This window comes from Bactrocera tryoni, chromosome 4, assembly GCF_016617805.1.
Source record: "Bactrocera tryoni isolate S06 chromosome 4, CSIRO_BtryS06_freeze2, whole genome shotgun sequence".
NCBI lineage: Eukaryota > Metazoa > Arthropoda > Insecta > Diptera > Tephritidae > Bactrocera > Bactrocera tryoni.
The window spans coordinates 55,865,055-55,891,835 of record NC_052502.1 but is presented as its reverse complement, the minus strand read 5'-3'; the positions used below and the strand labels follow the sequence as shown (position 1 = coordinate 55,891,835).

At 36.6% G+C, this 26,781-nt stretch overlaps 6 protein-coding genes across 7 annotated transcripts in view; 3 read left to right on the top strand and 3 right to left on the bottom strand.

Moving 5' to 3' along the window:
* LOC120775172 (serine-rich adhesin for platelets) overlaps nt 1–16,377 on the bottom strand; it is an 85,250-nt gene extending 68,873 nt beyond the window's left edge. The window contains exon 1 of the mRNA XM_040105223.1: nt 14,979–16,377. Within this exon, the coding sequence (XP_039961157.1) occupies nt 14,979–15,890 (912 nt within the window). The 5' untranslated portion in view covers nt 15,891–16,377. The remainder of the gene's footprint in view (nt 1–14,978) is intronic.
* On the top strand, nt 1,907–12,962 carry LOC120775175 (carboxypeptidase B). Of its 2 annotated transcripts, XM_040105228.1 has the most exons (5): nt 1,907–2,108; nt 8,537–8,949; nt 9,253–9,447; nt 9,501–9,654; nt 12,009–12,774. In XM_040105228.1, the coding sequence occupies exons 2-5, from the start codon at nt 8,640–8,642 to the stop codon at nt 12,772–12,774; spliced, it is 1,425 nt and encodes a 474-aa protein (XP_039961162.1). In that variant the 5' UTR covers nt 1,907–2,108; nt 8,537–8,639. The 2 variants fall into 2 exon arrangements, with proteins under 2 accessions (XP_039961162.1, XP_039961163.1); XM_040105229.1 differs by lacking the exon at nt 1,907–2,108 and having other exon boundaries at nt 8,640–8,949; nt 12,009–12,962.
* A 1,174-nt stretch (nt 16,378–17,551) lies between the features above and the next one.
* Nucleotides 17,552–19,703, top strand: LOC120773930 (inhibitor of growth protein 3). Its single transcript, XM_040103129.1, has 4 exons — nt 17,552–17,688; nt 17,888–17,959; nt 18,019–18,946; nt 19,009–19,703. The coding sequence occupies exons 1-4, from the start codon at nt 17,661–17,663 to the stop codon at nt 19,544–19,546; spliced, it is 1,566 nt and encodes a 521-aa protein (XP_039959063.1). The 5' UTR covers nt 17,552–17,660; the 3' UTR covers nt 19,547–19,703.
* Nucleotides 19,547–20,523, bottom strand: LOC120773931 (mpv17-like protein 2). The gene has a single exon (XM_040103130.1). It carries the CDS (start codon nt 20,352–20,354, stop codon nt 19,815–19,817), a length of 540 nt encoding a protein of 179 aa, XP_039959064.1. The 5' UTR covers nt 20,355–20,523; the 3' UTR covers nt 19,547–19,814.
* Nucleotides 20,524–20,611: 88 nt separating this feature from the next.
* On the bottom strand, nt 20,612–21,643 carry LOC120773929 (mpv17-like protein 2). Its single transcript, XM_040103128.1, has 2 exons — nt 21,542–21,643; nt 20,612–21,382 (listed from the first exon to the last, which is right to left on the bottom strand). Exon 2 carries the CDS (start codon nt 21,344–21,346, stop codon nt 20,762–20,764), a length of 585 nt encoding a protein of 194 aa, XP_039959062.1. The 5' UTR covers nt 21,347–21,382; nt 21,542–21,643; the 3' UTR covers nt 20,612–20,761.
* Nucleotides 21,644–21,755: 112 nt separating this feature from the next.
* Nucleotides 21,756–25,836, top strand: LOC120773928 (DNA ligase 4). The gene is made up of 8 exons (XM_040103125.1): nt 21,756–22,020; nt 22,083–22,215; nt 22,280–22,453; nt 22,531–23,450; nt 23,525–23,971; nt 24,037–24,180; nt 24,239–24,646; nt 24,709–25,836. The coding sequence occupies exons 1-8, from the start codon at nt 21,847–21,849 to the stop codon at nt 25,078–25,080; spliced, it is 2,772 nt and encodes a 923-aa protein (XP_039959059.1). The 5' UTR covers nt 21,756–21,846; the 3' UTR covers nt 25,081–25,836.
* Nucleotides 25,837–26,781: the final 945 nt, after the last annotated feature.

Here is a 26,781-nt window from a genome sequence, read left to right as displayed (position 1 = left end):
TTAAAGCTCTTTTAATAATTGACAATGCACCAGGCCATCCGTTGATTGAACATCCTAATGTAAATATCATTTTCCTCCCACCGAATACTACATCAATTATCCAACCGATGGATCAAGGCATTATTGCGACTTTTAAAATGTACTACCTCAAAAAAACTTTTGCATTATGGAAAATCTGGAGGAAAATCCTGAATTGGACTTCACCGATGCTTGGAAAAAAAAAAAGGATTGCATCTTGTACGCGTCAAAAGCAATTTCTGAAATAAGGCAACATATGTACGTTAAACGCATGCTGGAAATCTCTTTGGCCAGAATGTGTTAAAAGTGGTATGTCCGTAACAAGCAATTCAACTAATTATTCAGATATCATTGATTTAGCACGTTCCGCAGGAGGAGAAATTCTTGCAGATATGACGATAGAAGATATTGACGAGATTCTTCTAGACCGACAGTTCGAGGATGACGATTTGATTGAAATAGCAACGGAAGTAATCGAATCGGAAAATGGCAGTGGCACCGAGATAGACGAGCATCCAATTAAAGCAGAGACGATTAAGCAAGGTCTTACACTGGCAGCAGAATTGGAAAATTATTTTGTAGCAAATGATACTGATGCCGAAAGTGCACGAATTTTTCAAAAGAATTGAGTCACTGCATGTTAAGATACAAAGAACTACATCGGAATTTATTGGGTCCAAAAAGAAGTGTTCAAACAAATTAATCATAATCATAAGTCTGAAATTTGAAACTTATTGTATTGTTTTTGAATATTTTTTTGCGCGTATATTTTGTTATACGCGATATTTTTTATATTCGGAACCAATTCGTCAGTTAATATTGGAAAAGTAACCATTTTTACGCGATTTTTTTTTTTACGCGATTAGTGGCAGAACCAATAATCGCGTAAAAAAGACCTCAAACTAAGTATTTGATCTTCAGTACCTCATTGCAATGCGTGCGATAAATGCTTAATCGGCTGTACAATTTATAATGATTTATAATGATTTTTAAGGCTTTTTGAGCTTTCTTTCAAGTTCATGAACGATCTTTCTTACTGCCATTATTTATTCGGAGAATTTGTAAAACACAGCAACATAGTCGAAGAATCAATCATTATTTGCTTATAATTTGGAAGTCAAAAATATTTGTTTTCTTTTCCAATATGTACAAAAATCTTAAGCGTGTCTGTAAACAGTAAATATTAACAACTCGAAGTGTGAAAAAATAAGAGAACGCAATCAAAATAAAGAGCTGATTGCCAATAATAAAAAATATAATATAAAAGTCGCAGTCAAATCCGCGCTCGCAGTGTGACAAATACTTTTTTGAAAACTTTTCCAGACGAGCGCAGCGCACTGAACGCCACCACAATAACACACCTTCATAAACCACGAACGAAAAGTGAAGAAGAAAAAAAAATACGAAAAAAGTAAACGGTAGATAGTTGTAATGAAACACCGCATAAATTGCACAAATATGAATATTCAACTTTGTTGTTGTTGTTATCATTGCGGCCTACGCATAAACAATAAATTTGTGCTATTACAAACGCCATCAGACGCAGTCAAACGCGCAGCAGTGTAACTGCAATCAGAGCAATATTTGCCATTGCAATCGCAACAGCAACAGCCCCTTTCATAGCAACAACAACAACACGACCAATAATCAGAGCATTTACATGTATAGATAATAAGCAGATATTAGCGGCGCAAACGCAACAAAGCGACTGCCTCGCGACAGCACCGAGGCAACGAACGAAGCCCCTATGCGGTGGCGCGATCGCTGCCCCAACACCAAACGACGAACGCGCCATTGCATAGCGCAACTAAGCGTTCGATGCGCGCGCGCGTGCTTGTACGATTGATAAGCGAACGCAGAGCATATAAATTGAGGGCTCAGCATTTCCGACGTTTAGTGTCGACTGACTGCTCTTTCAGACAAAACGCAACGCGGCGCGGATCGCGTTCGGAAAAAAGTGAAAAGTTTATAACAAAAAAAAATTAACGTAAGGTGTGCGCGCTTGCTCACGTAACGTAATAAAAAGTGTGAAACAAAAACGTAACGCAATTGTAGTGACTTGAAAACGGAAAAGGTCTACGAATAAAAAGGTGAATAAGAAAAAATTTTTTTTTTTCGTGTTGTCAAACTACAGTAATAATTTAATTAGGAATTTACATAAAAAATGCAAATAACCAGCAACGTTGCATTGCGCGCATGCGCGGCTATACTGAAAGCAGAAGTTTAACGAAAGTTGCGGCGCCGAGACCAACAACACTTTGAATTTTTGTTGTAAAAAATATGCAATAAACAAAGTCAGACACGCACACATATGTACATATCCTTACCTCAAATACAAAATAACGTATTATCAAAAAAAATCGAAAATCACTGTCAGATATAATAACCAATATATAACCATTTTATACTTCAAACTCAAATTTTGTTTCAATATGAGTGTATGATAACCAAAATATAACCAATATATAACCAAAACTCAAATTTTCTTTCAATATGAGTATTTTTTATTATAACGTTTTTTCTTCGCCAGCAAACTTACGAAAAGTGATGTTACGTTATTTTGAATTTTAGGTGACGTTATATACATACATATATACATATACACGCATACATAGAAAAGAGAAAAGACAAAGGAAGACGAGTTTTCGAAATTGTTGAAATTTTTTGGTGAAAGACGCTTACAGCCGCGGCCAACACAAATGCAGGCAATGCTGCCCAAAAGCCGTCATAACGGCATAAACGAGTTTGCTGCCACACATTTTTTTGTGAAGCCTGACTCGGCGCTCAGGCGCTTTTTAATTTCTGCGTTCATTGACGGCGTCACTTGAAAAGTGAACTGAAATGCCCGCGCGCTGCGCCGCAAAGTCAAAGGCAAATCGTGCAACGAGCCAGCGGCGCAGTGGCAATGCAGCAAAGCGCTCACCAGCCTCCTGCGCAGCGGCAGCCTTGACTTCAGCGTCCAGCAGTTCGTATACTGGAGTTGCGCGTCGATTTTCCAAATCAAACTTTGTGGTTTACATGAAGTTCAGTTTATTTTAAATTTGCCTTTCAGTTGATTTATTTTTTGACTTTTTGTACGCGTTTGTGTTGTGAGTTATTTATTCAGAAGCACTTATAGTTACATACATACATATGCACATAGATTCTATTGGACGCTGCGCAGCTGCATTGCAATGACTGCTATTAATTTGTATTTTTATTTACGGCAAAAACAAAGGTTAATGCCAATGATAATGCAATGCAATTGCTTGGCTAGTGGAGTCTGGCTTTTACGTGCTTCGCATGTGTGCGTTCGCGCTCACGAGTTGGCGTGTAATTGATCGAACGCTCGAATAGCAACTGGAGTGCCGCTTATTGGCTTGAAATTTTTTTATTTTATATACATATACATACTGCATATATATGTATGCTTATAGATTGTTTTATGCATATTTTATTATCACTCTTCTGATTCACTTAGCTTCAGCTCAAGCGCGCAGCTTTACAATAGCTATTTGAATAATTTTCGCGAGGCGATATAATTAAATATCGCGTGTATACACATATATACAATAATTGCGCGAGTACATATAATTATGAATATAACTTTCGAAAGGGTTTTTATCCATTTTAAGATCACAATAATAAACAAAGCGTTAGGGAAATGAAATTTTTTACAAATACAATGTTGACACGAGTAAACAAAAGCAATTATCTATAGCAAGATTAATTTCATATAACTCTAAAGGGTGCTAGGTCCGTCACTGGACTGAAAATGTAAAATACATCGCGACCGTGAACGGTATTTTAAATAAAATGTTGCAAGTTAATAGCACACACGAGCATTGTCAACAAATAAAAGGTTTGTTTCTGAAACAGGAAGAAGAAGCATGCAAAAATTGACAAGTTACAGTCACAGTGAACGAAATATGGAAAAACCAAGAAAAAACGTAAACTTCGGTTATACTGAAAGTACAATAACCTCCACAAATACAAAAGTTTCCTTACAAGTACAACATTTTGAACGTTCAGTTTGTAAGACAACTATATCTTTAAGTGGTCCGATCTGAACAATTTTTTCGGAAATTGTAGCGTTGCTTTAGGCAATAACCCATGCCGAATTTCGTGAAGATCTCGCGTCAAATGAAAAAGTTTTCCACACAACCACTCGATTCAAAATGTTCAGTTTGTATGACAGCTATATGCTAAAGTGGTCTGATATCGTTGGTTTCGACCAATGAGCAGCCGATTGGGGAGAAAGGGACGCGTACAAAATTTCAGTTTAATATCTCAAAAACTAAAGGACTAATTCGCTTATATATAGATAGACAAACATGGCTAAATCTACTCAGCGCATCATGCTGATCATTTATATACATACATATGTATAAACCTTATAGTGTACCCGATGTTTCCCGCTGGGTGTTACAAACTTCGTGGCAAACTTAGTTATAACCTGTTCAAGTAAAGAAACAGAAAGCTAGCAGATATTAGCAAGAATAATCACATCATATTAACACTTAGAAGTTAGTTGAATAAATTTTTGTTTTAAGAATTTAGAACTAATAAAACAAACAAATTCAAATCAGATAGGTCAAATCTGTTTTAGCAGCTGTTTCTTCAGAAATTTTATCAGCATCTGCTCTGCTTCTTACGCTCGCAAATTTTGCTCGCTTCAGCTAGTTTTTTGAGTTCTAAAAACGCTTCTCCAAAACAGAAACTTAGCTAGCTGCTAGTTGATAGTTAGCCGTACAGAAACAAATCCAAATTTTATACAAAAAACAGCTGATCAGCTGAAAGTTGTCAAAGCGAAATCAACAGACAAATATAAATATATTTTTCTACAAAGCTTTCCCGAAGCTTATTTTAATGTTTAGTTGCGAAAATTTTTGATAGAAAGAGGGGGACATAAACACGACAATTAACATTAATTTATATTAATTTTACGAACATAAACTGAAAAAGGTTTCTGAAATTCTGCTTAAAACCCGACAGACGTCATTACACCTGCATTCTTTGTAGTTAAGTGCCTTTGTACCTGACATAAGTAACTTTCACTTAGGTAAATTAAGTTTACTTAAACTACTCGAAGATTTTCCTATCCACGTATTTTGGCACTTTAAAGTAGAGATCTGCGGTTTTTGGATTTTTGGGACAACACAAGTCTTCAAAATTCCAGTAACTTTCGGTAGATGTGTCTATTATGCCTTTTGTATTTAAAAAAAAGCAAGGTCGTTTTTAAAAATGCTACGAATATTAAAGATATTAAAGAAAAAATTGTAGAAATGAACCACACTTGTGTGGTTAGATAGGTAATACCAGAAGTATCAGAATTTACCGCAACTAAACTTCCACTCAAGTGCTCATGAACGCAACAGCTGATGGGAAATCCCGAGACTGCTGACATTTCCAAATTTAAATTAATTCAACCCCAAGCTTTCTGAATAGTAAAAAGGGAATCCCGAGACCTAAAGCCTTAACTATTCTTGTTATATTGTGCACAGAATATATAGAAAATTGTTCATAGAATATATGCTTAAGGATATATCGCTCATTTTCTGCAAGACCGTCATAAGTCAAAAAAATCGATTTGCCAGAAAACGCGTTAAAAGTTTTCAACTGACTCCAACCTTACACGGAAAAAAGGAATCATATTCTCTTCTCAAGCGGAGCATATAAGAGGTATTCATATGAATTTTTCACCCAACATGAAGTATGATATAACGAACAATTCTGCATCATTAACTCAAAAATCACGTTTTTTGAATTATGCCGGTCTTGCAGCAAATGAGCGATATGTTATATAGATATTTATGATAGAATATGTACACATGACAAGAAAATAATCCACGATATTGCTACTCACAGGTTGCGGGCTACGTTACTAACAATGTTACAACCTGAACCTGAAAATAATAACAGTTCTGTAGCAGGTCGTTTTTATATACTTCATTAAAGCAGTATAACCGCTTGCTCTACTTAACTGTGCGTTCCACCAGCCTACAAGTCTTTAAAAGAGCAGCGCTTAGAAGAATTCTAAACTGAATGATTGGAAAAGTTTCAAAAAACGATAAATTCGTCTAGTGGATTTGTGACATAGTACATATGAATATGTGTATGCGACTGCTAGAATGTATTACAGTAGATCAACCGAGATGCGGTATAACCAATGCAATTTTGATTGTAAATATTTGCCTCACCACTGACCTTGCAATATAATGACTTGCGTCAATAACAGTTGTATCCTACCACAAACCAAAGACATTTTATTTGGAAGTATGGTGTTACAATTCAAACGAGAGCTTCTTCGCTCATTTAAAGTGCAGTTCGTGTTCTTTACTTGCTTTCAGCTGTAAGTTGTTTGTGCTGTAACAGAACTCATTAAATATTATTAGCGGTAATGAGTGATAACGTCCTTGTTTACGGCACTGAAACTACTTAAAGTTCGCTTAACTCGCGGTAACTACAATTTGTTATAATTTAATTGTTATGCGAATGAAAGCAATAAACTATTTTCTATATTCTATTTACGTAAGGATTGTTGGTAATTATGGATTTATTTATAAAAATAAAATTTATATTTAATTGAGTAATTTATATAAAATTATGGAAGGCAAATAATTCATTAAATTTAATTAATTAAAAATTAAAATTAAATTTTATAATTAATTAAATTAATTAAAAAAATTTAATTAATTATTTAATTATAAAATAAGTAAATTATTAATTACTTTTATTTTTTTCTATTAAATTTAATTATTAACTTATTACTTATTTTTTATTTTTTATTTAAATTATATGAAAACTAGGGAAATATTTTCAAAGCATGAGTTTTCATTTTCAGTCACACAATTGAAAAATAATATTAACCGCCATTGACCCTGATGTCTAATTTAATAGTTTTAAAAAGCTTTTATTGAAAAATAATAGAAGCCGTTTTGTAATTAAAACTATTTAACTTCAGTGGAAAGGAGTGTTGCTTTTAAAACAAAGGTTTGATCAAACAAAGAAATCCAAAAATTCTCAAAGTGTTTCGGCAGCCTTTCTTTCACTTTTGTTGTGATCTTTCATTTTAGTGTGGTTAGATATGGAGGTCAACAATAGACGAAAGAGGGATTACAAAACACTTGCAGGTACACCCCACACAACAACACACCGTTTAAGCATTTGTGGCTTGCTTCTCTTGTATTTTTATATACCACTTATCGAACGATTTTTTAATACGTGTTCTGAATTGTATATAAAAAGGCGACGTACGAACAAATATTTTCTCAGAAAATGCAAAATATCGCTTATTATATTTAGCAAACATTACTCATATTTCATTTCAGATATATGACCATATAAAATTAAAAAAAAAAAAAATCAAGAAAGTGGGTTCATATTAAAACTAAGTTTCAAAAATTACTCATATTTCGTTTAAGAAGTATTACCACATAAAATTAAAAAATTCCGAGAAAGTTTTTTCGCATTAAAACTAAGTTATCTTCACTTATTGTGTTGTGTTTCGTTTTTTATTATATACAAGTATTAAGCTCGATTCGAAGTTTGAAATACCCAGAAGAAAAAGTGCGAGAACCTATAAGTTAAATACAGTGAAATCTCCCACAAAGTATATGCAGTCAAATATCTCGGATACTGATGGGAGCAGCCTTTCTTTCCGCTTGATTGATTGTTCTTAATAAATATCTATGGATTTTGGCGCCCGTTTAGTGGAGCTTTCACTGTTTATATGTTATTATATTAAAGAAATCAGCGTGACGAGCTGGTCTAATTTTCCCATATCCACCTGTTTGACTGTCTCTATATACGTGAACTGTCCCCTCAGTTTTTGAGGAATCGATCTACAATTTTGCACATGCCCTTTCCTCCTCAAGAAGCTACTCATTTGCCGGAATCGCGACCGACGGACCACTATAGGATACAGCAGCCATACAAACTGAACGTTCAAACGTTCGTTTTGTCAGAAAATTACCTACAAGGCAAAAATTTGAAAAACTATAATAAAAAGAAACTAAAAATGCAACAAGACGCATCTTCGGCTAGTCATTTCACACTTTAAAGTGAAAATAAAGTTATAAAGTTAATTCAATGTCAGAGATTAGGTGCATTTAGAGGATTTTACATAGTAGATTTCTATCTTACTAAGCGATTATTTAATTTTAGCGAGCTGTTTATTCGATACGCCAGTCTCTAAGTATTGCACAAATCATATAATGACAACTTTCGAGCGTCTGCGCTATTTTGAGGTCTAAACGCCTGTGAAAACTTCGATTTTTAGAACTTTTCATAGTAAAGCCGTTTAGTTTTGGAAAGTGCCAAACTACATTTACCGCTGTGCTCAAAGTTTTCTTTAATTATATAAGTAAGTCAACATCAATTTAAAATTTCTTTAAAAATCATAACGATGAAAACTGCAAAACGCAACAGCAAACCAACAGTGAAAATAATAATATTCAATAAGAAAGTGAAATCAGTAGTAAAAACAAACCATAATGTATAAAATAATTAAAACCGCTATTTTCCTGCTTTTTTACAGTTACATAGCCGCAGACAGCGCGTCCTTCAGCCAGCCGCACTTGTACGTGCACATCTCCACAAAAACTTAACTATCTCTCTCCCCTACGCCCCACTCCAGCAGAATGCTACGCTGTCAGTGCAGCTTATTTAGCGTGTTTGTGCTTTTTGCGCTCACCAATGCTTTCGATATCACACGCATGGAACCCATTGCCGATAAAAACATACACACCGGAAATCGTATGCTCTACGAAAGGGAAATCAACGCCAACATTTCGCATGCGGCGGCAGCAGAAGAGGATGCAGCAGATGGTGTGCTCGATGTAAATGAGATCCCAGTGCGTTTCGATGATGCACAACTGTGGCGTATCTATAATATATCAGAGCATATGCAGAACAACATGCCGTTGGCAGAGATGCTGGAGAGTAAATTTGGTAAGTGCAGAGCATGTTGAAACGCTTAAGGGAGAAAAAAACTATTTGGCGATATGTTAAAAGTGCTTAAGTCGACTTGAGATTTTCATACATTTTAACTTAAATTTATGGTAACTTGAAATTGTTTTGGAGGTATAAAAACGCAGCGGAGAGTGTCGAATATGCTTGTCATAACAACTCTAAACTGCTGAGAATAATTTTAATTGACTTAAGTTACTTTAATTGAAAACAAAAAAAAAAAAAACACTTAAAAATATAGAATATTATGAGTTTGGACGCTTATAATCGTGCTTCTTCTTTCAGGCGGCGTTATTTGGAAGGAAAACTCGAAATTTCTGGATATCTCCATAAATAAGGAGAACTTGAAAGCAGCACGCAGCTATCTCTCTGAGCACAACATCGATAAAGAGGTGATAAATACGAATATACAGGAGATGATCGACGCTGCCGAATTAGAGGGCATCAAGGCGAGCCAAGCAGAGGCGGGCAGTCGTACAAGTGAGTGTAATTTAAAGTAGATTAAAATTTTTTTTATAAAAAACTTTTCGCAGAGAAACAAACAAGCAGCGGCATTGATTGGAAGGACTACCATGATTTGGAAACGATTTATGCGTTCATGCGTGAAATTCGCCAGAAATTTCCGAAAATCTGTCGTTTGTACTCGATTGGAAAGTCGGCGGAGGGACGTGATCTGAAGGTGTTGAGGTAAGTGAAAGAAACATTCTATAAGAAGATTAATACAATTCGGGCATGGCAAATCGACTCAGTACATTACGCTGATCAGATTCTAATCGGACCACTAGAGCATGTAGGAAAGAGTTAGGTTAGGTCGTAGAGTTGATCCAAAATCAATGAATTTCAATTAGACAATAAACAGTATTACCCATAAACTCCTAAAAGGTGGAGTACCGAACTCTTATCGATGGACGAAGCGTGTTGTGCTTTGCACAAATTTAGTAAGACGGCTAATTTCGTGTTTGTTAATTTCTAGTGATTTCGCTAGATTTGCTGAAAGTGGTCTAGTGAGATGTTTCCACATCAGTCTGGCAAAAGCGTGAAATAGAGAAGTGTCAACATGATTCCACCTCGCCTTTCTTCACACATCTTTGGCAGAATATTTTGCCGCACAGTTTCCAGTCCTATAATTGTGACGAGATTAACTTTGCTAAGAGCCATAAGTTCGGATAATCTCTTACGGTTAACTCTGGGCCAGAAGGTCCGAAGGTCGAAAAATCCAAAAGTCCAGAACGCAAGCATACATCAGACAACCGACTCGACTTCAAACGGACGAAATTCGGCAGTTTCCAGCGAGTCTAACATGGAAAAAGCTTGAAGCTATTGTTAATGACGTCATGCATTCCTTGACTAGTTTTGTGCGCACAGTCAGCGAGCTCAAAGCCAGTATAGCTGCTGTTGGAGTGAAACAACCAAAGCAGTGGAGAATTTCAGTGACCCTGCCCGGGCCGCTTATAACTGTAACCAGCTTCCTTAGGTCTAATAGCAGCCTTCGCCGCCAATCATAAAACTGCCATGCAGACGTTTCGATAAAAATCAAGTTCTTGTATGGAAAATTTTTTATTTGTGAAGGGTATTATAGATTCAGTCACAGTTTTAAAGTGAGTTTGTTTCACAACTGCATGCTTAGAATAGGATAATCAATATTTACAACTGGCCTTCCATACCACCAGACTTATTGAGAATTTTAATGGCCTTTAATTTTTAAAATTTTATGAAAACCTTGAATAGTCATATAATATTTCCAAAATATGACTTTTTATCTATGTGAAAAATAATGAAAAATACATACATACATATGTTTGTATGTAGCTTCTGATAGCTTTTTACTTTGATTTTGCTACCATTTTTTATAACAAAGTTTAACTTTTCTGATAACAAACATGACGTGACATGTCGGCGCAAGTTGTTGACAAACAGTGCTCTTCAGCACACAATTGTTATTGCAACCACAGAAACGCTGCAAATGGTGAGATAATTAAATTTTATGCCCAGCTAGCTAAATGTGTTAAGCACTTTTGAATGAATTTGACCCATTATCATAATGAGAAAATTACATTCAAACGTAATATCAAGGATGTTACTGTGTATACAGTATGTACATATGTACATATGTATATGGATATTTGCAAATACTTACTTATGTATGCAAACACATACAGGGCACATTAAGAGCAGGGAATTTGGAAAATGTGTTTACAGTTGTTTCTATTATTTGTGTGTTATTTAAAAAAATAAAATAAAAAAATTTTATTAGTGACGATTTTTTCAGCAAATCAGTAAAATTAATTTTTTGAGATTTTTTTTTGTGTTCAAATCTTAATAAGAAGACCGCGGAAGTTATTTTTATACTTTTTCTTTAATTTATCGTGACTTAGGCAGGATTCCTGAAAGTTTCACATTCTGATCATATGCAAATGTTTTCTGCTTCAACAAAGTTAACAAGTGGCTGTCATATCAGCTGTTCTTTGTTTATAAGTAGTTGAAAGCAAAATTCATAAAACACAATATTAGAAAAAACTCCTTAAAAATTTAGAATTTTAATATTAGAAAAAAAATCATTAAATATCTAGAATTTTAGCCTCTTTGATTAATAATATTAGAAAACAAGAAATTCGATTATCTACGGAGATTGTGGAGTTGTATTGGCCAAATTTGCTGAAGATATTTATTTTATTAAATAAAAAAGCTTTTTGAGACAAAAAAACGTGTACAAAATTTCAGATTGATATCTCAGACGCGTTTCTCGTATAAACAGGCAGACAGACAGACATTATGATGCTGATATTTTATAGAGTCTCCTATTTGGGTATTACAAACTTCGTGGCAAACTTATTATACCCTTTTCAGCATATGAAAATTCCACAAATCAAACTTTTAAATATAGTATACAAATGTTTAATGTATAACTTTCGAACCAAAACCAAGCAATACTGGAATCAGAGTATTTAAAATGAGTGAAAAATCTTGTCTCTACCTAATTAATGCTACATACTTCCTCTTATCTTACTAATAAATACACACAACTTTTTCTTTCTACACAGAATCTCGGAGAACCCACGTGAGTACAAAAAGATCTGGATCGATGGCGGCATTCACGCACGCGAGTGGATCAGTCCGGCAACAGTTACTTTCATACTTTATCAGTTAATGATCAAATGGGAAGAGCAACCGGATTATATAAAGCAACGCACTTGGTACATTATGCCCGTTATGAATCCAGATGGCTACGTCTACAGTCGCAAAGTGAATAGAATGTGGCGTAAGAATCGGGCACGTATTCCAGGTTCGAAGTGTATTGGTGTCGATTTGAATCGTAATTTCAATATTGGTTGGAAAGGACGTGGCTCGTCGACAGATCCGTGTAGTGACGTATATCGTGGCGCAAGCGCCGGCTCTGAATTGGAAACGAAAGCAGTGGTGAATTTTCTGTTGCGACGCAAACATAACCTAGAAGCTTATTTGACATTCCACAGTTACGGTCAAGCCATTGTCTATCCGTGGGCATACAAAGCGGCGAAGGTGAAGGATTCTGCCTTATTGCAACGCGTTGGCCAAACGGCTGTGCAACGCATTCTCAGTAAGACCAAGTCTGTGTATACAAGTGGTGTGACGTATCAGCTCCTGAGTGTTGCCGGTGGCGGTTCGGATGATTGGACGCGCGCAGCTTGTGATGTCAAATATGTTTACACCGTGGAGTTGCGTGATACCGGCAAATATGGTTTTCAACTACCGCCTTCGCAGATAATCGGCACTGGCGAGGAGGGCCTGATCATTGTGGAAGCTGTAGCTCAGGCTATTACACTTTAATCTAATTTATTTATATAAATTTATTTATTTATATAAAGGTATGTGTGTGTTTGATGAATGTGTGCATGTTTTGAAAGAAAAAAAAACTAAATATATACAGACAATTTTACCAATAAGCTATGTGCATATGTACTACTACATTATGTGTGCGTTGAAAAGAAATAATAAAAATCTATATAATTGATAAACTAGCCTTCATTCTATATAGATAATTTTATAAGAAAATCAATGCACCTCAATGGATCTGCTTTGACCCGAAACCCCTAAGAGCAGATTTTGTAAACCGAAAAATATAAAACATAAATACTCGTATGCTCATTCTATTCAGACAAAGCTGACAAAATCTGGCTTAAATGGGAAAATAACTCCCGACAACAAAAGATAACAAGCATAACCTCAAATTGCTTTTGAAAGACATTGGCTGTGGTTGGTCCTGCTTTATTATCCATATAACGCTGTTGTTGTTGTTGTATCAAAAAGTGTTCTTTAAATTATTTGAAGGAAAGGTGCGTGGTTGACAACCGTTGGTCGGCTAAAAATCCGGGTCCATTCCGGTTGCTTAGAACCGGCTGTCGTGGAACGGTTGTTGTTGTTCTAACGGTTATCTAATGCCTCTAATCCCCATTAGAATGGTAAGGATTATCTAAGTTGCCATCGACGTAATCTAACGGGAGGTTCAAGAAACGTGCTGTTTCGACGGGATCGGACCAAAGGGAAAGGGTTTCAGATGAGTGGTGTTGGAGGGACATGCAAAGAAGTGTCATGTAGAGATTCTGGATAAGTAGAAGTTTAACCTGCTACAATATCCAGAACGAAGCTGTGCATGGGTCACTTCGTATCTCGTGACAACTCGGACTCTTCGTCTGCAATGGGTGGTGATTTGACTCCAAGAACGTCATTCACTGGAATGGAGCCGGTGAAGGTATTGATGCCTCCGCTGTGAATGGCGGCCAAAGGGTTTGTTGGCAGTTAGTGGGAACGATCGATACTGCTGGTAAATGGAGTACAAATTGGGCCTATCATATTTAAGATGGATCAGTAGTAGCGACCATCTGGCCGAAATTCTATTCCAAATAACTAACTCGGCTATCTTTCCGGGAGATGAATAGATGTTCTGAGTAGAAACCTATTAAAAAAAAAAAAACTTAAAATACCGACGTGGGAAAGGGAAGGTAGTACATGACTTCCTTGAATGGGACTCACCATGAGTCACGCTAGGGGCGGTAAGTTAGTTGGAGCCGGCAAGAGCCTGTGGATAGAAATTATATGTAAGGCTGTAGTGAGAGGTGAAATCGCAATCCCTAAGTTAACATACTTCGTTGCCGGACTCGTTTAGGTATCTGGTCATAGCGGAATCGCTTAAAACTAAAAAGTCAATGAGTTTACAAGCCATGGTAAGGAGGAAAGTTCCCGGCACTTTTTCTCCATTGCAGTCACAATTTCACACAACCAGGTAAAATAGTCGTCTCAAATATCTACCCATCTACTTGTAGTATATCATCTGGTACATCATACCATTTGATACCCCGATGGCTACAGCCATTTGGCGCATCATTTATGGCTCAAAATACGCTCAGCTATAAACGCATAATCCCACAAGCAATGGTTTTCAGAATATGAAAATCAAGTAATCTGTTCTTTTAGCGCACAAACATAACCTCAAAAGCATGTTCCATTGTTGTGCAGAGCTGATTTTCTAGCCTTAGGCTTACAAAATCGACAATATTGGAAATATAAACGAACTTCATCGCGTTTATAATCTCTTGGCGAATAGAATATAAACAGTAACCGGCAAAATTTATCAGAGGAAGCAAAAGTAATATACTTTCAGATGTGTCGCGACACATCTAACAGTGTTACAGTCTTTTCAAGAGCTTTTGGCATTAACGACAATAAAATAAAGTTCACCAATCATAAGCAATATGTGTTAAATGTAATAATATGCACTTCTTTAGTTACGAATAAATTTTTATTTATATCCAACATAATATTGTCAGCGGATATAATTTCAGTTCAAAAAAATTTATCAAACACAAATTTAGATGTGTATATGAACAATAAAAAATCTTTATACAAGCACTCTTATTTATAGCCCTAATTGAGTTTCAGTTAAAAGCCGTTTAAATGTACACACATACACTCAACGACTTGCCGCTTCATTAGGCGGTTGAGGATGTGCTTGCGTAAAGGCGCCCCCCACTCACCGTGTCGGTATCATCGTCGTCGCCGTTTAGCAACGCCATTGTAGTAACATCGGCATCTGTGGACATCATGGTTTGCATATCCTTCGGTGTAGACTCTTCAGAGATGACAGACACCGATGGTAAATTGTCGACAAAAGCGTCAAAGCGTTGGTTTCCATTTGGCGTGGCGGCAGTTGGTGTTTGTGGCGTGTTTGTAGCTGTAAGTGTAGCATCCGCCGTTGCAAGTACACTGTATTCCAATCCGTTTTTTTGTGATTTCATTTTTTCCTTATGTGTACAATTACCGTTTGTCAGTCTTGTATGCGGCACAGATTGTAATTGCTTCGGCATTGGACTAACATTTTCGATACGTTTTGTATACTTGCTATTTAACTTGATATTTTGTGTTGCAACTGCGGGTTGTTGAATTTGTTGATGTACTGCAGAATTTGGCTGTGGTTGATTCAATTGATGACTTTTTGATTTGTTGCCTCCACTTACTTTCAGTTGTTTACATTGCGCTGCTCTATCTGTGCATCCGAAGATCGACTGCTGCTGCATTAGACGTTCAGCTTCACGTAAAATTTCGTCCACACTACGGGTGTCTGAATTATCAGCCAATCGACTTACTTCTTGGAAAATACTTTCTGTGTCTGCCTCAGTGCAACATTCTTGTTCCCTTGCTAGAAACTCCAATATAGAACTGCTGGTAAAATCATCGCAATCGACTGTAATGGGCGATGAAGAGGTTGATGGAGACTCCGAGGAACAAACCACGGAATTGGCGGATGTGCCTCTCATGCTGGTGCAACCATTTATACTACTGCAATTGCTATTGAGCATTTGTACAGTGGGTGTGGTTTTTTTGTGATTTTCAATTTTTTTTGGCTGCTGTGTAGGCAGGACATTTTGTTGAGTCAACACTTTGGACATAATTTATTTAAAAGCTTCCGTAAGTAAAATTTTGTAAGATATTGTTGTTAAATTGAAGCACTAAAGCACAACAAAATTCAAATTGGCCAGAAAGAGGAAAATGCTAATTCGAAATTCAATAAATTTACGTCTACAGAAAACCGAACTTCAAGTTATCTACACAAAACTCTTCACTCAACTTTTTCACATATGTATATATTTCGAACAAAACACTTTTTAACGTTTGTATACAACACTTTCACAATAAGAAAACATAATATTAAATGTTTCCAATATATTTGACAAAAATACCAACTATTTTTCAACACCGTCTTCGCGCAATGAACATTCACAACCGAATGCTCAGAGACAACAACGATAACGATTTCGTATAAACACCCGTACGAAGGAATACCCGAGTAGCATAAAAACACTTGTCCTAGAGTCCTACGAAATCTTGTTTGTGTTTTGTGAATTATCCTTTCGACGATTCAATTTTTTGATTTTGTTATATTTATTTGTTTTGTTATTAGTGTTGTTGGGATACAAACCGCGTTGACGCTTGCCACTCTTTTATAAAATGCTGAATTACCATTAAAAGATGTTGAATCGGTTTACAGGGTTGCAACGAAATATCTCATACAACAAACGCGCAATAAAAATTGAATTTATAAGAGAAAAATGTTTTGTTTTTTGATCAAACTTGAATTTATTTCGATTTTTTTTTGTAAAAAGGATTTCATGCCTTTACCTTAAAACTGCAGACACTCTAATTATTGTTTAATGACATTTAAAAGCAAATATTTTAAGATATTTTCCAATAATATTATAACATTTTTGCAGAAAAGAGACTATTCTGCACATTTATGAAAACAAAACTATCAGATCGTTGGTTCATCTGTTAAAAAATTTAAACCACTAATAGCCTTGACAGACGACAGCGCTAATATGCATTAGCGGGCTTAATTTACATTTATTTGCGCATTTGACCCATGTTAATGAAAGTTTGTAATGCACAAGAATTTCGTGCATTTAGCTGAAATTACCAAATTTGAGTAAGCAACACTGCTCAAAAATGGCCGATTTTTGCTATTTTTTGACCGATGTCGCTTGAAGTCTGCTGGCTCCTTTGCGTTTACTGCATCAGAGGTAAGCAGTTTTATATTGCTAAAAAATTATGTGCAAGTATATTAACAAAAACAAATTTTTATATTTTTAGATGGCAGAAAATAAACAACGCACAGTTTGCTATCCATTTTTCCAATATTCTTAACTTTTTCGCACACTTTTCCGCATTACAATCAATTATTGTTTTTAATTTCTCTCTATTATATTTTAACGTAGTCAATAATAAACGAATTTTTTCGTTTAATTTATATTGATTTTCTAAAAATACCAAAATTTCTATTAATAATTTATTCTATTCATTTTTATTTCACTTTTGTTATTTTAATAAATAAACAAATTTCACTATCAGCTGTCTAAATGCACAAGACTGCCGTCTGTCACCATAAAATTTCAATGCGCATTAGCGTTGCTTAAGGCAATAATAGCGATTGATTTATTTTTTATTATGCTCACTTAACATTTCCAATTTAAGACCATTTACAACACTAGTGGTGGTAAAGCAACTCTGTTTAAAGGCAAACCTGTAAAATGTCATGTTTTCCTTTTGACAAATTTGTTGGAAAAGGTGTTATTTGTGATTTATAAAGTTCTATTGATATCAAAATACAATTTGTTAATAAAAGTAATAATTTTCCCAAACTAATATATAAATAATCTGCAAACATGCTGTATCTTGAAGATTATCTGGAAAGTAAGTTTGTTATCGCAATACGAATTAAAAGACCAGGGTGTGCTCTAATGATTCAGTAAAACAAATTTAGAGGTTATGGATTTGCCAAATTTTGTTTATTTTGATGTTTTGTTTATGTTTTGACTTTTGGTTGTGCTGCACCCGCAATATTAGTAAACAATAAGTAGTAATGTTCTTACTAAATTTTTTACAAATCTAGTGATCGAGCATTTGCCACAGGAGCTCCGGGACAGATTTACAGAGATGCGTGAACTGGATTTAACAGTGCAGAGTAATAATTATTTATTTATACATTTTTTAGTGAACTCAGAGTAATATTTTTTTTCACAGATAGCATGGATTCTTTGGAGAAAAAAAATCGCACATTTTTTCAACAATGCAAACGTGGAGAATTACAAAACGAACCTGCAGATTTAGAGTTTCAAAATCTTCGTAAGGAATACTACAAAGTTTTGGAAGACGCTGATGAAAAAGTTAACATCGCCACACAAATACATGACTTGGTGGAGCGTTACCTACGCCGATTGGACAGTGAACTATTCAAGTTTAAGTGTGAACTAGAAGCCGATAATAATGGTATAACAGAAATACTAGAAAAGCGTTCGTTAGAGTTAGATGGTGGTTCAAGTGCAGCCACGGCTTTGATGAATGTAATTGGTGTTACACAAAAAGAGAATAGATATTATGGATCAATAGGGACAGCGGCAACAACAAATAGTCATGGTATACTGGGTGTACCCAGTAGTAACATAAGTGGTTTATCACTTTCTACTACACCCGCGGCAACCACAAAAGATCGGTATCGTACACCCAAACCGGAAAAACGCAGGGACAGTACAACAAATTTGGCGCTTCTACCGGAGAAACGTCCAAATTTAGGAAACAATTTAACAACCAATACACCACCGGTTGCGGTTGTTCGTCCTATAACACCAGGTATAAGCACGCATACGGTGCTAAATACCCCGGGCGCATCTGTCACTTCTGCAGGCAATCCCACTGCTGTAGCTTATAATTTACAACAATTAGGTGGCTCGGCATCGAACGCAATCGCTGCAGCTGCCAGTCAAGCCATAGTGGCAACACAACAAATGCCTCAAGGTCGACGTACGGCGAGCCTTAAAGCCAGTTATGAGGCAATACATGGCGCTGGTGGTGGACCACCGGAATTCTGGATCAGTCGTGATATTGCAAATGCTGCAAGCGCAGCTGCACAGACAACACTCCAAACTACAGGAGTTGAGAAAAAACAGAAAAAGTGTGTAGTATATATACGTTTAAAAAACACAAAAGTTTAACTTAACTCCACCTTTATTTCAGAAAAATAAATGCCAACAGTATTACGCACACCAACAGCGCTGGTAGCAGCAGTACTCCTTCATCTGCCATATCGCTGGCATCATCGTCGTCCTCTGTGAGTGTAGACTCTGTAGACATGTTGCCATCTTCGTCTAATTTAGCAACGGTTGGCAGTCTTGGTGTGCCCGCTATTGGCTTATCAACAATGGGAGTGGGTGCGGCTTCTACATCTGCCGCAGCAGCTACGAATCGTGCCAACTCGGCTTCATCTTCGATCTCATCCAATACTCTTACGCCTGCCACTAACATTAATATTAATGAAAGCGGTCTAGTGGTAGAACAAACACCAGAGGGAGAATGGTCTTACGATCCAAATGAACCACGTTACTGTACCTGTAATCAAGTTTCATATGGTGACATGGTCGCTTGTGACAACGATGCTTGCCCATACGAATGGTTCCATTACCCATGTGTGGGTATTACACAACCACCAAAAGGCAAGTGGTATTGTCCTAAATGTACAGCATCTATGCGCCGGCGTGGGAATAGGAAAAACTAGTTGTATTGAAATTAAAGTTTATTTCAAAAGCACGGCTAAATTCAGAGTTTGCTAATTGGACAAAATTTTGGTATATATACGTCTTATATTGAAATGAATTATTCAATGTTATTAGCGCACTTGGAATCAAATTAATAAACTTTCATTAATCGTCGTATACAAATTTGCTTTATTAAAAAAAAATTATTGTACTATTTGTTAAGAACTGCTCTTGTTATGGGAATGTTTATTCTTTACCCTTATTTTTTGGTATTTTTTCATAGACTGATTAATCAGCGTCATGTGTAACATGTGCCGTGTAAGTTATATGTATTAGACTGATCATATAAACGTACAGAACACGTACTTGAGTGGGGAGAAAATAAAAATTTATAAATTGCGCAGGTGGCCACAACATCCACTCAAAGCGATATATTTTCCACATTTTATTCCGCAATTCTTGTAAAGAATGTTCAATAGTATGGCCCTCCATGAAACCTAACGTTGTGAAGAAGACCGTCAAGTAGACTGGTGAACAAATCACTTCATCTAATACAATTTTTAACATCACAGTTTTGAAATTTCTGCCTTGTAGACGTTTATCAAGATATATGTACCAGTGATGACACACAACACCGCTACAGAGACCAGCAATACACATGCTGAAAGTACGCCTAGGACTCCATTCTTTACGTTTACCCGAATACTTTTCGTAGCTTTGGTCTATGATGTCCGCAACTCCACTTAATACAAACGATATTCCAGTGTTAGTGTAAAACAAATATTTCTTGGAAAAAGCGATTTTAGAGAGCCGATAGATAAAAGACATAAACGTATTTTACAATTTGTTTTGCTCGCACGTAAAAATTCTCTCAAATTAAATAACAAAATGAAAATGTTTTGTGAAGGTATTTAATTCTTATCATTTCCCCGTACGCCCATAGGGTGATGCAGATATTTCTTTTATTTTTAATTAAAAAGCGCATGTTCTGATGCTTTTCTGTAAAAAAAAATATTTATTTTGGTTTTTTATTAAGCACAAAAGTGTTCCTTTTTATAAAATGTAAGGAAAAGCTAGAATATACATATAAAAATCCACTGAGAATTGTCACAGCTCACGATTGCTTAGCGCCTCATTTGCTTAGTATTAACATTTATATTGTCACATATGATACCAATAACAATGGTTCAACTGATGGTCCATTATATGTATATAAACATAGGTAGGTATATTGTTTAATCATTGTTTTTCACTTGCGATGTATAAACGTCATATCCTAAACTTATGATGTTATCGTAGAATACACGATATCGTGTGGGCAACCAATAGAAGTTCACAAATTGTGCTGGTGGCCACACCATCCATTCAGCCGCATACAATTTCCATGCCTTTTGTTTCATCTCTAGCCAAGTGTCTTCAATGGATTTGTCTTCTAATGCGCCCATTGTCATGAAAAAAGCGGATATGTAAAGTGGTGAGCAAATAAATTGATCCAAAACAATTTTCTGCATAACTACGCGTATTGTGCGTCCTGGCATGCGTCGATCCAGAAACTTATACCAATAGTGACAGATCACGCCAACACCCATACCAGAAATTCCCATATTAGTAGTACGTGTTCTATCCCATTCCTTTAAATCGCCGCTATACATTTCGTAATGTTGTTCTAACAGATCGCCTGCCGTACTCAAGCTCAACGAAATGCCGACATTGGTAACCAGTAGAAATTTATTACTAAACGCTCGTTTGTGTATTTCACGGAAGAAATCCATGGACTTAAGCGCCGCGCTGCGTAAAGCAAGCACTGCAGTAGGTGCCATCGGAAGTGATTTTGATGTTGTTGTTATTTGTGTGACCTTCAATTTTATTGTAAATTATGTAAACGTAAATAATTTCGGCGATTATGGTAATTTTATTTGGTTGTGTGTAATGTTTTTTCGTTTTTGTTTCAATATTTATGTTAATCTTTCTCTGTTGCTGTTGTGTATCAAATTTAGGTAAAAGAACACAAATACCTTTAGGGCGCTGCGCACTTGCGCCCTAAAATCCTCAGCACCACGTCTAATAAATTAAAATCCAGACCAACACCACCGATCACAAATGTATAGAAAAAGAAAAAAAAACAACAACTACAATACAACACGTGCCAATCAGATTTTTTCTGTAGACAACTACATACATATATCAGTAGCTCACAGCTATAGAGCAATGAACACTGCCACCTCTATTTAATAAACAATAAACAGCTGTTTTCTTATGGCCTCAAAAAGGGTGGTGCATACAAACGGTTAAATGAGTAAATGTAGTGTAATTTCACAATATGGATATATCGAAAAATATCAAATTTTTTGAAGCGTGTAATATCCTACAGAGAATACAAAAGGCTCCAAGTCCAGCTGCAAAAGAAAAGCTAGTACGCCACTATTACGAATCATTTCAAAAGTTTCGGCTATTATTCCGTGAGAGAGTGGGCCTCACTGCAGCAGATCGAGAGGTACCTACTTAAAGCCATTAAGCAAGCATTTGTTAACTTTAAGTCTGTTTTCTATTTTGTAGGATGGTGGTACCAGTTTCTTTTGCATCCTTAGATGTTTAGTACCCCGTGAGGATATGTCTCGTAAAGCATATGGACTCCAAGTCAGTACGCTTGGTAGTGTCTACACAGAAGTGCTACAACTAAATAAAGATTGTATGATTGACAATTGCATTTCTAATATTTTAACAGCTATTAAGATTGCAATATATTTAATTAGCACGCGATGCACAGCTTTTACAAGCGCGCACATATAATGGTTCTGGCAATGACTTTGCAGAGATTTTGCGCGAAGTGCTGTATCTGCGAGGCGGTAATGGCAAAGGCATGAGTGACCTGTCGCTTTATGATGTGCATGAGATGTTAGATACTATAGCAGATGGTGATCGCCAGGGTGAATATTTCCTTAATCTACTAATTTATTGCCTAAAACTTTACGTTTTCCCTACTTTCCGCTTGCTTCGCTTGTAGACACGAAAAAGGTATTAACCAGCTTAGCGGAGGTAGCAACGTCCGCAGAGCAAATGTGGTTCGTACGTTTACTGCTAAAAAACCTGCGTCTGGGAATTGGCGAACAACGCATTTTCGCGCTCATACATCCACAGGCGAGAGATCTCCTTAGACGTTGCTCAGATTTGAAACGCGTCTGCTGTTTGCTGGCAAACAACGAAATAAGTAATGAACCTTTAACCGACCAACCAAACGAAACTAAAAATGCTCTTACCACATTCAATCTAAATAATATCGTACAACCCTTCCAACATATAAAAGCTATGTTATGCGAAATGTTTCATGGCAGCTTAGAGCAATTAATGGCTGAGGATGTGCTTTATTTGGAGACCAAAATGGATGGTGAACGTTTTCAATTGCATTACGAAAATGAACGTTTCAAATATATATCACGTAATGGCATTGACTACACTGATAGTTTCGGTGAAGACTTTTTGACCGGATCATTGACACCATTACTCCAATCGCTATTACCGAATAATCTACAATCAATAATTCTCGATGGCGAAATGATGGTCTACGATATGCGGCGTCAATGCTACCGTGACAAAGGCGAAAATACAGACGTCAAGCATTTGAATAACAGACAAAATTGGAGACCTTGTTTCGTGGTCTATGACGTGCTATATTATAACGGTAGCAGCTTATTGGAAATGCCCTACGTACAGAGATGTCAAAGAGTCGTTGAACTTATAAACAGAGAGGAGCGTGGTGTGTTGCAAATAATGCGTCCAATCAAATTAACATCGGCAGCGCAGTTCCAAGAGCTTTTTCAGCAAGCGCTAGATGCGCAGGCGGAGGGGGTAGTGCTGAAAAAACAAAACTCCATCTACCAACCAGGCATACGCAACGGTGGCGGTTGGTACAAGATAAAGGCCGATGTAATTTGCTATGAATATATATATGTATATATTGAGCTCTATATAATGAGGTGTTTATGTTAATTTTTTAACAGTACATCACTGGCTTGACCACTGAATTCGATTTGCTAGTCATTGGTGGTTTCTACAACAAAACGCGCACTTTCATACAATCCTTCTTGCTTGGCGTACTCAAGTACAACTCCGAAACACAGTACGAGGTTTATAGCGTTGGCAAAGTCGACAATAGAACACGCCAGCGAGCAATATTGAATGACACACTCAAACAACATTGGCACGATTGTAAACGAGAGCCACCACCGAGCTGGTATCATTACAAGCCAAGCAGTGCTGATGGCCGGCCCGATGTGTGGATCGAACCAAATAATTCCGTCATACTGCAAATTAGGGCTACCGATTTAGCGCCTTCCTCCGCTTTCGCGTTGCCTAAATCATTGCATTTTCCGCGCGTAGAAATGTGGCGCAACGACAAACTGTGGAACGAGTGCCTCTCGTGGCATGATTACATGACAATGATACAGGTGCGTGCGCTTTGCTATTACAACTTCAAACATAAAGTATGATTTCTATATACTACTCTACTCAGGGGGAAAGTGGTCTCACGAAAATCCACAAGCGCCAAGTGGAGTTGAGTGATTTGTTATTGCCGCAAAAGAAGCGTAAATTAACTGCGGCCGAGCGGCGCAAATTGGGCGTTTTATCCTATGAACGCCGTTTCAATGCAGATGAGGTAAAAAAAATATTTAAAAATATTGTATAGGCAATTGTTAATAAAATCTCCATCACAGGTAAAACAGCGCTCAAATTTGTTTGAGGGCTTCTCATTTTGCATACTGAGCGCTAGCTTGAAAACCGGTTACACGCCTGAGGCACTCAAAGCATTGGTTGTCACCAATGGCGGCGATATAGTCGAGAATCCCTTACAGGACCCCAGATGCATATCGGTGGCGGGCGATATCACATTTCGTGTAGAAACTTTGTGTAAATCGCGCCGTTATAGCATTGCCAAACTAAGCTGGCTGGTGGACACCTGTGAAAAGCAAGAGTTGGAATTAACGCCAATTGACATGATTTGCACGACGGATGAGCTGGAATCTGAATTCTCGAAAATATTCGATAAATATGGTGACTCATACAGACAGTGCACGGATGTGGACAAATTAATGCGTGTGCTGGAAGGCATAAAGGATGAAGACGTAAGTATAAATCGTCCAATGCTTTTGTTTGCTTGAACTTCATTTGGAAATTTGCTTTTTAGATCGCTGTCGCGAAGTCTTCCGCCGCCGATTTAGCCGAACTTGAAACGTTGTTGTTTGATGAATCTGTCGATTATTTTACAAATTGCAATGCTGCATTTTATAGCATAGATCAGCAAACGAATTTAGCGAAATTGATTTTCACGTATTTTGGCGGCAAGTGCCTGGAGGTAAATGCGTCCAACTTTCAAAGCATCAAATATGTGCTGGTCAATATCAATTTAATCGATAAAGTTAAATTGAAGGCTTGGATTTCCGAGCGATTTAAGAATTATTTGGGCAATCTTTATGTCGTTAACATTGCTTGGATATTTCATTCACAACGCGCAAACCGAAAACTCGACATACTTGAATATATGTGGAGTGAAATTTAATTGTGATCAATCAGTGTTTTATGTGTATGTATGTGTTTGTGTAAGTTGCTAAAGCTGTTGTTAAATTTTTGTGATGTATTATTGACATTTTTTAAGCGCATTTCACACGCTGCAAATTTTGTTTTTAATTTTACACGTTTCTTCAATATTTGTGTACGCTTGATTGATGTGTAATATTATATAAAATGTTTTAAAAAATATGTATGTAATAGGGCGCTGAAAATTATTCGAATAACCTGTAAACCGATTATTCGAATATCCGGTTTGTAACCTGTAAACCAATTATTCGAATATCCGGTTTGTAATCTGTAAACCGATTATTCGAATATCCGGTTTGTAATCTGTAAACCGATTATTCGAATATCCGGTTTGTAATCTGTAAACCGATTATTCGAATATCCGGTTTGTAATCTGTAAACCGATTATTCGAATATCCGGTTTGTAATCTGTAAACCGATTATTCGAATATCCGGTTTGTAACCGTTCCAAAAAACCTAACCAGTTAATATTATTCGAATAGTCGCAATAGTCGACAATAAATGGTTTACCGGATAGTCGAAAATTTGCGGTTAATCGAATAGTCGACGACTTATGACTATTCGGATACTGCAAATCGAATATTATTATTCGAATAATGCCCTATCGGGATAATCCGGTTAGTCGAATACCAAGAGCTCTAGTATGTACCGTATATTGTTTTATATGTCACTAATTTTTAATAAAAATTTATAGTAAAAAATCTAAAGAGTTAATAAATCACTGTTATTTATAATTATCAATAGTCAATATTTATTGTTATAACAACCCTTCCCACGACAGTCGGGTCCAAGTAACCGGAACAGACCAGGATTTTTATACAGCCAAAGACTGGATGGTAGGGTTCAAGTTGATTATCATCAAAGCCATCTAACAGTAGGCACAGGAAACAAGCTGTTTCGACGAGGTCTAACCATAGAGAGAGGGGTGTTAGAAGAGTGAGCGTGGCGTTTAATATGTCGGGTCGATTATGGATAAGTAGGAGTTTACCTGCTACAGTATCCAGAACGATGTTGCGCGAGGCACACCTCAAATACTGGTGGTTTAATCCCCATCCCGCCGTCCACTAGAAGGAAGTGGGTTAAGGTGTTAATGGCTCCATTGTGAATGGCGGCCAACATGTATCTGAAGTTAGTTGCGTCCGTAATCTGTTTGGTGTATTGTTCAATGTCGTCGGCATAATCTAAGAATGGCCTCTTCAAAAATCCCTAGGAGATAGTTTTGCCTCAAGTGGTCGACTGTAAGGAACTACTGGGAGAAGAGTGCATCGTGTTCTTAACCGGAAGCATTCAGGCCTCACTAGGTAAGTGTTCGACAGGTGTACTGCCGGTCGCTCTGATAGCTTAACGCTACTAGGATCGTCCTCTCACAGTGTGGTTTTTTATTTAGGTAACAAACTATCTGGCTAAGTGCTGTGTATTACCAGGAAACTATGTTGATGATCTGCTAGACTCAGGTGGGGAGTAACAAGGTCTCAAGTGTCTACTACTGAAGAAACGGGAGTTATCGGACGATAAGACTCCACTATCGAATTGAATTGAAAGGAGGATGGAAAATCCATGCTTTCTTTCAATATTGTGGGAGTTTGTCTCCTTTGGCCTCTTAAGATCTTTTTCAGAGAAGCTTGCCTAAAATGTTATCTTTTTTATTGTTGTTCAGGGGATG

Bases quoted from the DNA above. Each gene is read 5' to 3' on its own strand.
- LOC120773929 (XM_040103128.1), bottom strand. From the start codon at position 21,346: ATGGCACCTACTGCAGTGCTTGCTTTACGCAGCGCGGCGCTTAAGTCC.
- LOC120775175 (XM_040105229.1), top strand. From the start codon at position 8,640: ATGCTACGCTGTCAGTGCAGCTTATTTAGCGTGTTTGTGCTTTTTGCG. The intron at 8,950-9,252 runs GTAAGTGCAGAG...TTCTTCTTTCAG, and splicing joins GATGCTGGAGAGTAAATTTG to GCGGCGTTATTTGGAAGGAA. The intron at 9,655-12,008 runs GTAAGTGAAAGA...CTTTCTACACAG, and splicing joins CGTGATCTGAAGGTGTTGAG to AATCTCGGAGAACCCACGTG.
- LOC120773931 (XM_040103130.1), bottom strand. From the start codon at position 20,354: ATGTCTTTTATCTATCGGCTCTCTAAAATCGCTTTTTCCAAGAAATAT.
- LOC120773930 (XM_040103129.1), top strand. From the start codon at position 17,661: ATGCTGTATCTTGAAGATTATCTGGAAA. The intron at 17,689-17,887 runs GTAAGTTTGTTA...TTACAAATCTAG, and splicing joins TCTTGAAGATTATCTGGAAA to TGATCGAGCATTTGCCACAG. The intron at 18,947-19,008 runs GTGTGTAGTATA...CCTTTATTTCAG, and splicing joins GTTGAGAAAAAACAGAAAAA to AAAAATAAATGCCAACAGTA.
- LOC120773928 (XM_040103125.1), top strand. From the start codon at position 21,847: ATGGATATATCGAAAAATATCAAATTTTTTGAAGCGTGTAATATCCTA. The intron at 22,021-22,082 runs GTACCTACTTAA...TCTATTTTGTAG, and splicing joins TCACTGCAGCAGATCGAGAG to GATGGTGGTACCAGTTTCTT. The intron at 23,972-24,036 runs GTGCGTGCGCTT...TACTCTACTCAG, and splicing joins ATTACATGACAATGATACAG to GGGGAAAGTGGTCTCACGAA.